Genomic DNA, 12183 nt, shown 5'->3' with positions numbered 1-12183 from the left:
GTCCCCTCGGGTGATGCTTACTGAGTGCTCCCCAGGGAGCAGCCACACTGGTCTTGGCCGCAGGGGAGAAATGACTGGGGCCGGGCTCAGGGCTCAGGAGACACAGCCGGAGTGACAAGAGGAAGCCCCGGTGAGCTGGAGCCCAGATACGGCGAGGGGCGCAGTCGCCCACACGAAGGTCATTAACAGCCTGGACAGGGGTGGCGGGAACTCGAAGGTGTGGGATGGAAGGCACGTATTGGGAGCAGAGAGCGCGGCCGAAAACTGCCTCTGAAATGCTTGTGGAAGGGAGAGGAGGTGCCTCAGGTCGGCTCCCTGGAAGCAAAGCCCGAGACGCGTATTCCCAAGGGAAGCCCAAGCCATGAAGAGCAGGGCGCCCCCACCCAGGCAAGGGCAGAATTTAGCCCCCCTGAGTCAGTCTGTCTGTGGCTGCAGCCGACCCTCCCTGCGAGGCCAAGCTGCAGACCTTCCTGAGCTCCTGCTGGGCCCAGGACTGGTCTCCAAGAAGGAACGGCTGGGAGCTGTTAGCCGTGATTCCGGCCAGTAAAGGTAATGAGGGTGGGCACTGGTAGTGTCCGCTATGGGGCAGGGGGTGCGGCACCGGGCAGGGGCTGGGGCCAAAACCTCTCCACTTGGCCTTTTTATTGGCATTTATTGTGGACCACCTGTGAGCCTCCCCCTGCCTGGGACCCTACCCTGAGAAGGGTCTCTGAGTGGCCACGGCTCCCTCACTGCCTTTGTCTCTTGGCCCCGAATCAAGTCCGAGCACCCACCACCCTGCCCAGCCACAGGACCATGTCCACTGCGCGTCTCTCCGCATGGTGAAGAAGCAAGGTCAACCCACGGGGTGGGAGATGGGGACCGGGATCGGAGCCCCAGTCCGTCATGTGTCACCTGCGGCCGCAGGTGACCTCCTGGCTCAGCGGTGCCGTGGGGGTGCTCGCAGTGGCCTCAGAGCCCAGAGTCTCGGGAGCAAGGGGCCAGGGAGGCAAGCGGACCCTGGCAGGGAGCAGGCAGGGAGCAGGCACCAGGCACCAGTGCGGATGCCCTCCCCCCTGCAGAGGATAGAGCAGGGAGCCCCACCCTCCCCTGCGGGCACCTGCAGGGAGGGAGCTGCACTTGGGTGGTGGGGCCCCCGGGAGGGGGTGGGGCCACCCTCCCGCCTGTGCCAGGTGCCACCCACAGGCTGCTCACCACAAAGGGGCCCCAGGGGCTTTCCCCTGCGCCACCCCAGCCCTATGCCAGGCGTTCCAAGCCCCGCAGAGCTTGGCTCTGGCCTGGGTCCCAGCAGCTGTGGCTCCTTGGCCCACTGGGACCGGAAGGACGTGCTCTGCCTGCAGGTGGGGGTCTGAAATAGCAGGGCACCCCGCAAGCCTGGCACGGTGCCTCCAAGTGATTGCGCCCCCGTCTGACCCTCCTGGAAGGGCAGGTCGCCTCTCCTCCCACCCCCACCAGCTCAAAGGCAGTTTATCGCGAACCTACTGTGTGTAGGCCCGGGAGAAGCCCAGGAGAGGCCCTGGGGGCCCAGGTGACGGCCCGCTCGCTCGGAGCTCATTTTACAGCTGAGGACCCCGAGGCCCTGAGTGGCCCCAAGGGCCATGCCCAGGGTCACGGAGCTGGGTTCCAATCGAGGTGAGGCTCTGCAAGTCCCACTTTGCCCTGTGAGCTCTCCCCAACTAGGCCTCAGGCCCCTTCCCTGTAAAATGGGCACCGGGGAGCCTCCGTCGGGGCTGTGTGAGGACACAGGTGGCGCATGTGACCTAGAAGCAGGGCACGGCACACTGGGACACGGCCAGCAGACCTCTGGCCACCCCTGCTTGGCGCCCTGCAGTAGCTGCCACTGCCCAGAGCATCGGAGGCCCAGCCTCCTCCCCAGCCCCACTCCCCCTGCACCCCCTGCCCCCGCCCTGCCCGCCCGCCTGTCGGATTCCTCGGTGCTCGCACACATGTGTGCACAGCATCCCACGCGTCGCTGCTTGCGAGCTCCCTCTGCCTGGAAGGCTTCCCCATAAAGGGCACCAGTCGCCTCCAGCCCCCACACCCCAAAACCCCCTGCAGGACACAGACGAACACAGACGAAGGCAGGGAGAGACGAAGCGGCATGCCTCCTTCCACACAGCCGCCGAGCCCTGCGTCTCTAACCGCCACACTGCGCTACCCGCTGGCCGCCCAGGGGCTCACAGCCTTGCCAAAGTGCCGCGTCCTCCAGCCCCACGGCCCGGCAAGACACCCCTCGGCCACTCACACAAGTGGGGTCTCCCTGGGGTGCTGCCCCCTCCAGGCCAGGCTCGTAGAGACACTGGGGCTCGTGCAGCCCAGGGAGGGTGGGCAGCCCCGCGCAGCTTCCTGAGGGGTCGGGGGCTAGTGCCTGGCCCCTGGAGCCCCGACCGTGGCTGGGTCCTTGCAAGCCCTGAGACGCCCTTACCTACTCGGAGCTCTTGCCCGAAGACGGTTTTCTCGCCGAGGGCGGAGCAGTTCCAGCGTCCGAAGCGGAACTGGTACTGGCACTCGTTGATGCCCATCTGCGCCCCCTCCCCAATCACGATGATGGCATCGGGCCGGCTCTGGCAGATGGCGCGCTGCCGCGGGGCCAAGCCAGGGATCTTGTTGCAGATGATGTTGGCTCCCAGGGCCACGACGGACGACAGCGCTCTGCGGAGAGGGGAGAGGACACGGGGAGGTGAGTGGTGGTGCGGGGCACCTCGCCCTCTGCCTGCTGTCCTGCCTCGCTCAGTCTCTCGGTCAGCTGGTGGGCTCCAGGCGCCCTACATGCCAAGCTCTGCCACCAGGGAACAAAACACAGATCCCTGTCCTAGAGAATCCATCTCCCCTGGACCAAAACACGTGATCCCAGGCTGCAAAGGTGCTCATGCCTGTGCCTTCTCAGCCTCCGCACGGCCAGAGCCGTGGGTCACAAGTCCCGGGAGTCAACAGTCCGACAGAATGCAAGAACCCCAGCTCCCCATGCCTCTGAGTCAGACACACAGACTTCGGGTCAGAAGACTTCACATCTGGGATTCACCCAGTCACCCCCGAGAGTACACCCCCAATGCCTGACCACTGGGCTTCCCCAACACTAACAGCTCCTGGCCCAGGCAGGACTGCTGAGCTGGCTGGTCCTGCTGGGAGCCAAACCCACAGGGTCCTAATGCCCCTTGCAGCCTATCTGTAATCCTGGGAAGGCGCTCTGCCTCTCTGAGCCTCAGTATTCACATCCGTGAAATGGGAGTGTAACACATCTGCCCCCCAGCCCAGCACCACTACTACCACATAGGCTCAAACCAGACAACTGCAGGGAGAAAGGCTACATCCACGGGGACAGCTGCTGTTGTCATTCACTCGTTTCTGGATGACTGGGTAGACTCGGGAAGAACTAGGGGCGGATGTGAATTGAGCACCTAGTATGTGCTGGGCTGGGCAGGGTCCTCTTTGCAACATTGTATCCTCAGAGTGGCCCCCTGGGGGCGCTGTGTCACTAATCTGGAGCCCTCTGGACAATGGAGGGCACTTGCCAGGCTCCCGCTGTTCACATGAGGTGTTCCCGGCATGTTTCTTTTCGGAGAGGACATTCCCCTCCTGTACAGGTAACCATTTTAAAGGGTTCGGGTCTGCTGCACTCAGTCACGTTCCAACATATTTTCCTCACCCCAAAATGAAACACCATGCTCCTCAGCAGACACTCCTATCCCCTTCCCTCCCCCAGGCCCTGCAACGATGAATCTGCGATTCTAGACTTTTCGGGGAGATGAGGTCACATATCTGTGCCCTTCCGTGTCTGGCTGCTCTCACTTGGTGTCATGTTTCCCGGGTTCGGCCCCACTGTGGCAGGTGTCCGTGCTTCCATCCCTTCTGGGGCTGAGTAATATTCCATCGTGTGCAGCGACCCCCTTGCGTGTATCCACGCACCAGCTAGCGGCCGCTGGGCGGCTCTGGGCCCTTGGAAATGGTGCTGCTATGAACACGGGCGTGTAAGGTTTTGTGTGAGTCCCTGTTTTCAGTTTGGGGGGGCATATTCCGAGGAGTGGAATTGCTGGGTCATATGGTTGGCTTTTGAGGACCCGCCAAACTGTCCTCCACAGAAGCAGAACCCCTTATTTGTTTCTGAGCACCCGGGGGAGGGGGCCGGGGGAGGACAGCAAGCGGGAAGGAGTTGGGGGCTGGTTTGGGCAGATCTATGGGCAACAGCTGAGTTTCAGAGTGCTACCTGGCTTCCAAACCAAAGACCAGACTGGCTTAGTGAGGGACAAAGTGTGGGAATGAGGGAGACGGCCAGGGGCTCCCCAAAGCTGACGTCCGTGCCCTCGCCTCCCGGCATCCTGCTCCTGCCCACTGGCCGGAGAGAAACAAGCCCGTGTTTTCCCAGGGCAGCCAAGCACCCACAGCCAGCTGGGAAAGTCCCCGTGTGACGTGAGCCCACAGCACGTGCCTCAGGCCGGGCCCCCCTGCGACACTCAATCCCCACGGCCCGCCCGCCCCACTCACTAATCTGGCCAAGACCCCCCTGGGTCTCCCACGGGCACAATGGGCAGAAATGCCCGAGGCTGGCACGGAGGAAGAGCATCTGGGCGGGCTGGGCTGGGAGCGGGCTGGAATCCGGGGAATTCAGCCCAAAGTAATTGTAGATGCTCAGAAAACCGACCCGGGGAACTGAGATGGATGGGAACCAGCCTCCAGGCCTCGGGACGGAGCCCGCTTTGGATCCCGGACACTGAAAGCAAGCTTCACATTCCCAAATTCTTCCAGCCATGTCCAGGCTGCAGAGCCCCCCACTGCCTGGGACAAGAACCCTGCTGCGGGTGGGAGCTTGGACAAATGGATTCTGAACTGGGGGGACCTCAGTGGACTGAGGATGGACCCCAGGGGCCGAAACAGATCATCGCAACCCTGGTCTCCCGCCTGCAAGCAGACCCCCCAGCCCTCTGCCAGGACCCAGGTCTGACCGTGTCACTCCCCTGCTCAAAGCCCATCCATAGCTCGCCAGGTGCCATGGCGTGGAATCGGAGGCCTCCAGGATCTGGCCTCCTACCACCCCACCACCTTGGCTTGCGCTGGTCCCTCTTCCCGGGATGCCTTCCTTCTCCCTTTTTCTGTCAGGCAAAGTCTACCTGCCTGTGCCCAAGCACAAGTCCCCTGAGCTCAGATGCCTTGGCCCCCAGGTATCCGAGGAAACACACAGTGGGCACTTGTTTCTCGAGTACCAGCCTCAGCCGTGGGCTCTCACTGTGGTTCTTTCCACAGCCTTCCCAGCAGACCACAAGCCCCTGAGCACAGAGCCAGGTCCCGGCTAAATGTGGGGTTCCCGGGACCGAGCCCGTAGGTGCCCATGAGTGCGGACTGGCTGAACAAGTGAATGAGTGAGTAAATATTCACAAATGATGGTAACGGAAGACAACCCAGCTTAAAGACAGCCCAAGGGGGGCGCCTGGGGGGCTCAGCGTGTTAAAGCCTCTGCCTTCAGCTCAGGTCGTGATCCCAAGGTCCTGGGATCGAGCCCCGCATCAGGCTCTCTGCTCAGCGGGGAGCCTGCTTCCCCGCCCCCCTCTCTGCCTACTTGTGATCTCTGTCTGTCCAATAAATAAATAAAATCTTTTAAAATTTTAAAAAATAATAAAGACATTTAAAAAAAATTAAAATGGTCCAAAGACTTGAAGAGCTATTTCTCCCAAGAGTGATAAATGGCCAACCAGGAAGTGAAAAGGCTCTGAATAGCACTCCTGAGGGAAGCACAAATCGAAACCAGCAAGATGCCACCTCGCACCGGCTCGCCCCGTGAAGGGGCCTCCGGTCAGAACAACAGAAAGCCTGAGGGTTGCTTGGGGAAGATGGGGTCGGGAGAGGGTGGTTGGGTGAGGGACATTGGGGAGGGTATGTGCTATGGTGAGTGCTGTGAAGTGTGTAACCCTGACGATGTACCCCTGGGGCAAATAATACGTTATATGTTAATAAAATTCATTAATAAAAACCACTAATTAAGTTAATAAAATTAATAAATAAAATTAAAAAATAAAATTTATTCACTGGTAAATAATAAAATCAATTTAAAAGAATAAAATAAATTTAATAAATAAATTAATTAAAATAATTAATTTAAAAAAGAACAACAGGAAGTGCCAGGTGTCGGCCGGCGGTGAGGCCACTGGAGCCCTCGTGCGTCGCCAGCAGGAACGCAAAACGGGGCAGTCACTGTGGACGACCGTCAGGAAGTTCCTCAAAAAGTGAAACGTAGAATTATCATAGGGGCCAGCAATTCCACTCCTTGGTCTATGCCCAGAGCTGAAGACAGGTGAAGACAGGTGTTCAACAGAGGTGGATGTTCATAGCATTGCTGTTCCCAAGAGCCAGAAGGAGGAAAGAACCCAGATGTCCACCAGGGGATGAATGGGCAGACAGACCGTGGTCCATCTGAACGATCGACCCTCCAGGGAGGGACCTCAGATCCAGTACGCTGGGCATACAGACACCCAGACTGCGCGCCGTACGCCAGCATTTGCACAAAGTGTCCAGGGAGGGACAGAAAGTGGGCCCGCAGCCGCCCGGGGCTGCAGGGAGGAGGCGCGGGGAGAGCTGGCTGGGCGGGCGTGATGGCAGAGTCATGGAGCCCAAAAGAGGCGATGGGGAGTGCGATACGCCGCTGCGTGACACACTTTCCAACGGTTAAAGTGGCGAATTTTATGTTATGTGTATTTCAAACCCAATTTTTTTTTAAAGTCTCTCTATGCACAGGACTTCTGCACCCTTGGACATCGGTGGGTTCGGCAGGAGGGGACAAGAGGGTCCTCGCCCGGCCGATCCCCGCTTGTATGCTTCCCAGGACGTGTGGAGCCAATGAAGCAGGGGGCAAAGGAGCCCCCAGCAGCCCCCAGTACCCAGAGCACAGGTCAGAGGTGAGGTGAAGACATCAGGGAAGATAGTCACGTAGTATTTTGTGCCAGGAACATAAATACTCAGATACAGCTGCTAATTCAAAATCATTTTGCAATTGTCTTCTTTAAAATGTGGGGGTTTATCCAGTCATGTAATGAGATACGCACATTCTGAACACCAGCCGCGACCACACGGGCCTCTGCTGGGCTCAGTCCTCTCTCCTAACATCCTCGTGGCAGAGCTGTGCAGACTGCAGCTGAGAGAGGCTGGGGCGTGTGCCTGGGGCTGCACAGCCAGGCTCAGAGCCCGGTCTCTGCTTGGTGCCCATGGCAGGTGCATAACAAGTACCAGAGCTGAAAGCCGGAAACTATGCCCACTTCTTAGTCTCTCAACACGGCTTTAACTCCTTCTCTTGCTTAAAATCCTTCAAGGTCACTCATTCCTTCAGTCCGGGTCGGTAGACAGCTTCCACGGCCGGAGACCTACCACCCCGCCCTTCCCTCCCCTGCAGCCCGCGGGTCTGTTCATTCACAGGGCGTCTGCCCACCGCCCTCCCTGAGAAGGCCTGGCCCACCCCAGCCTTGGCCACGCTCTTTCTTCCACCTGGAGGGGCGGGGGCTGCAGTTGTGGGAATCCTCGCTAGGGAATCTGCCAGAGAGGAAAGGGCCAAAAATGCATGGTAACTAGAAACTGGTGATCTCAAGGAGGGGCCAGGAGGGTGGAAGAATGGGGGGGAAGTGGGGGAGAGGAAGGGGGCATAGGGGGAGGAGGGGGAGGAGAGGGGAGCAGCAGGGGAGAGGAGGGCGAACGCAGGCTACACCCTGATTGACTGGCACCCCAAGCAGCAAGACGCCCCACCCGGGGGGCTTCTCGTCCTGCGGCTGCCCACCCAGGTGCCCCGGGAGAGCTGGCAGGGAGGTGCCGAGTGGCCCTGAGCACAGAGACGCCAGGCTGGTCGCTCCGGCTTCAGTCGCTGACTTTTCCCATGGCAAGTCCTGCTCCAGACTCCTCTCGGCCTTGGGACAAAGGTAAGACGGCAGGAGCTGTGGGCAAACGTCCTCCGCCCCGGCCTGGGCCAGCCCCATGAAGGGAGCCTGCGGGACAAGGGGTTTCTGCCTTGTCCTGGGGACTGCGGACCGGCCCCTGGTCTCCCACCAGAGGTGCGAAGCCGCAGGCACTGCCTGCTGTTTCCTGGCCCCGGGCACGGGTCACCAGCAGGGGCTGCCGAGCGACAAGAGGAGGCTCGTCCTACCTGCTAGAGGTCCCAAGGGGCCAGGGCTGCCTCTAGGACTAGGGGATCCCAGGGCTTAGGGGCGGGATGAACACAACCAGGTGACAGGTGGTGCAGAAGAGGCCAAGAGGGTGAGACCCTTGCCATGACATTAGCCGGGTACCATGTCACCCACCGGGCAGCCCTGTAGGGCAGAGGCTGGGAATGTGAGCACCGGTGCCGGCCGGCGTAGATGCAACCGTGGCTCTGCCTCGCCCGGGCTGTGAGACCTTAGGTAAGTTTCTTAACCTTTCTGTGCCTCGGCTTCCACATCCGCAAGGTGGGAATCCTGATTGCGCTGCTGGGCGGAGTCCATGATGCCGGCCAGTGAGGAGACGTCATCAACCTTGGCTATTATTAACCCTCCCTGGGGACCTGCATTCACTGAGCCCCCAGGCTCAGTCCCTGTGGGGATCAGGGACCAGCTGTGTTCATCACGAGGACCAGCGTGTACACCGGCAATACCGGCCGCCGCACACCCCAGGATTGGGTTCCCTCCTGGACCAGATGCAGTCCAGGGTCTAGACGCCCCAGGAAACAAGTGCTCGCGTTCACCAAGGGCGCGCACAGGCGTCTCCAGCCCACGCTGGGAACCACCACTCAGGTGTCCGTCAGCAGGAGACCGCGGCTGGCGTCGTCACGCGCAGGAGGTGACGGCAGTGACAAAGGGCAAACAGTGTACGTGTGTGACAACGCGTGTGACACCCCCACACACACTGCCGGACAGGAGAACATAAAAGCTCCACACGTCAGAAGCTACCCTTAGCTCGGCGGCCCAGACCGGGAGGGGGCCCCGGGGAGGCTGCAGGGTTCCAGACTGTTCTCCAGCCCAAGCTGAGAGACCGTTTCCGCGCATGCCCACACCGCAAAAACACATCAGGATGTCCGCTGGAGATCTCTGTACTTTATGGAAGTTCCATCTCAGCAGAAAAGCCAAATGCTGCAATACAAAACTCCTTAGGGCTGGCAAAATCAGAATGAAAACTCACGTTTTCTTACAAAAGTTACAGTAAGGAAAGTACGCTTGAGAAATACACTAGGAAGGGTGACAATCACGCCCTTGTGCCTTGTCTGTGCATGCCGGCGGCCATGGGTGGGGGGTGGGAACTGCTAATGTCTCCCTCAGCAGGTGCTGTGAAGGCTGCTGTGGGCCGGGCCAGCCACCTCCTCCAGGCAGCAGCGGGCTGGGCCAGAGTGCGGCCCGAATCCCGTTAAGACCCCATCTAGGTCAAGCCCCATTCTGGCCAAGGCCCAGGCTGGGGGGCTCCTTGGGGCGGCCTCCCTCCACTGACGTCCTTGGGGAACAATATCTGGGCCATCTCATACTCAGGGACCCCGAGGCCCAGAGAGGAGAAGGATGGGGGAGCCAGTGTCCCCCCTCCGCCGAGGACTAGAGCCACGCTGCCCTCCTCTGTCTCCACACAGGATATCCCTGCTTCACTCGGGAGGTCATGACCTTCCAAATCCTGCCCCAGGAGCCAAGCATCTAACCTAAATGCCTCATGCTGTTCAGAGTTAGTGTCTCGGAGCAGAAAGGACACCTCCTGGGCGTTAGATTCTGGGCTAAGAGCGTCCCTCAGTGGGAAGGTATTTATTATTATTATTATCATCATCATCATCATTATTATTATTATGTTACTCCCTCAGAACAGGAACCAGAGGTCCAGAAAGGCCCAGCCACCCACCTGCTGAGTAGCTCAGGGAGGGAGGGTAGGGAACAGGGTTTGGGACCCACACTTCGTGCCCCCAGACTGGCCCGTGCCTCCTCACCCCTGTCCCTGACCCGCAAAGATAGTGGGGGGCCTGCTCGCTTGTTCGTCTGGAGAGCCATCCTCCTGCACTGCTCCCCCGGGGGGGTGGCAGGAGGCTGCACGGGGGGCAACCCGCTCTGGGAGCCTTCACCCAGTGGTTCCGGAAGGAGGACCCCAATCTGTGCTGGGGGCTGAGTCACGAACTCTCTCCAAACAGTCTGGCCTCTCGCCCTGCTGCGGGTCCCGGGGTGCCAGGGGTCTCATTCCCGCACTGGGCACTGCGCCTGGCACAGACCCTCAGTGGTCATCACGGAGCGAGTGAATGAGAGAGGGCAGAGGGAATGAGTGGAACGCGTGAATGGAAGCGTTCACACCCACTGAGGGGCCCCTGCTGGGGACAGCGACCCCCAGCTTCCACAGGGAGCAAGAGGCAGTTGAGACATTCTTAGTGGGGTAGGGTGGGGGGTGGCGCAGGCTGGGTGGGCAGGCAGCTGGGGGGTCTCATGGCATACCCACGTTTGCACTTAGACCGCTACAGGTTAACTTAAAAATTAGCTTCTCTTCCCAATCTACGTATGACCGAGAAAACAGCCGTCCACACGTGAAGGCCTAGCGCCTAGTGGCGGGAGGTAGGCAGAGTGGGTCCAGGCCTGTGGGGACAAGGCTGCCCCAAAGTAGCCCTTGAGAGGGCTTTGATCCATTGGTACTACCAGGGACAGGACAAGCTGTGCCTTTTTTATTTGAAGAGCCGGAGAGAAACGGGACCACGTGGCCGAACAGCCTCTTGGACCCCAAGGAAGCTTCGAGCTCTGATCTGTGCGTAGGGCCCTAAGATGATGGGCAACGATGTGGCCTTGCGTCCTGAGGAGGCCACGGGACCCAGGCACCCCCACCTCAGTATCCTGTTTCCCTTACAAACTCCCCAGCAACCGACCCACAAACCACAGCCCGGGATAGAGATGCCCCGGTAGGGGGGGACGGCCCCCCACCGACAGCAGGGACCTCTATCCAGCCGGCCTGAGCTCCTCTTCCGCACCCACTCTCTGGACAGAGCACCAGCCATAATGCAGCTCCCCCACCCCACTCCCAGGCTTCTGAGCTGGGGCAGCCCCTGCCCTGAACCGACCACAGAATCCTGGGAATGTTCCCTAGGCTAGGACCGGGGCAGCCCTCCACGGGGTGACGCAGTATCCAAGCACTTCCCAGAACTCAGACCTCATGATGGAGCCTGCTGGACCTCAACAGCCCTGACCCCCTCCCCCACAAGCCACAGGAACCAGAGGGGGTCACCAGGGGATAGCAGTCCCTCCCTGGGTCCCCTTCCCCCTGCTCAGGGGGTGACTACCATTTCTAGGAAGGTTGGCGGTGATGTGAAAGGGCTTCCCCATGCCCCCTCTGCCCTCTGGGTCACCCACCTCCCTGCCCCATAGAGCAGGACGGCAGGCCTGGAGCCCGAGCCAGGCCCCTACCCCTCCCTGAGCCATCAGGGCTGCAGAGACCACCCATGAGGTCAGCCCCAGGTACCCCCTTATCGCTCCTCCTACATCACTCCACCCCCACGCCTTTGCTCTCCTCCCAGACCCACTGACCTCCCCATGGTAGAGCCCTTCCTCCCAGAGACCTTCGCCCACCTGCCCCCCAGGGGGCCAGGACCTGGTGCTCGACCCCCTCAGGCCTTTCCTAAAGCCTTTCAAGGTAAGGCTTATCCACCCCCACAAGCTGTGAGTTCCCCAGGGCAGGAATCCCCAACGTAGCCCAGCACCCACCCCAGCCCTGAGCTAGCCTTGGACTTGAATGCCCAACCCAGCCCCAGCTCCCTGGGAGGTGGGGACAGCCTGGCCAGGCCTGGGCCAGATGCCCTGTCCCCTCTGAGGCCCCATCCCCAGCCCCGGTCCCTGCTGCCCAGCTGCCCAGAGCTCCTGCGGCCCACGCTCCTGGCCCGGGGCGCTTTCTAATTCTTCCTTCTCGGGCATCCTCCGGCAAAATATTTGAAGAATGTTCTAATTATCTGCGATCAGCCAGAGAGGCGGGCCTGGGTCCACTTGTCCAGGAAGTAACTCCGCAAATACCTGGGAAGATGGCAGCTGGCCCCCATGCCCACCCACCCCATGTCCCCCCCATTATCTCCATCAGGTGGACAGGGGTCAGCCCAGAACTTCCCAGCCATCGGCAGGTGGCAAGAGGCTCTTTCCTGAGCTCCAGAGCCAGCAGCTTGGGGGGGGGGCACAGCTGGTGGTGGCCTCGGTGCTCCTGCCTGTCAAATGGGGATAAGAATGTCTTCCTGGTCTGGGGTCACTC

At 60.4% G+C, this 12183-nt stretch overlaps 1 protein-coding gene across 2 annotated transcripts in view; it reads right to left on the bottom strand.

Moving 5' to 3' along the window:
* Nucleotides 1–12183, bottom strand: part of WNT7B (Wnt family member 7B) — a 47862-nt gene that overhangs the window by 20511 nt on the left and 15168 nt on the right. Inside the window, exon 2 of one of the 2 annotated variants that reach the window (XM_044227908.1) lies at nucleotides 2426–2652. In XM_044227908.1, coding sequence (XP_044083843.1) covers nucleotides 2426–2652 — 227 coding nt within the window. The remainder of the gene's footprint in view (nucleotides 1–2425; nucleotides 2653–12183) is intronic. The other variant, XM_044227906.1, reaches the window with a different exon arrangement.

The sequence above is a fragment of the Neovison vison genome, chromosome 12, assembly GCF_020171115.1.
Source record: "Neovison vison isolate M4711 chromosome 12, ASM_NN_V1, whole genome shotgun sequence".
NCBI lineage: Eukaryota > Metazoa > Chordata > Mammalia > Carnivora > Mustelidae > Neogale > Neogale vison.
This window is presented reverse-complemented; position numbering and strand designations above follow the sequence as displayed.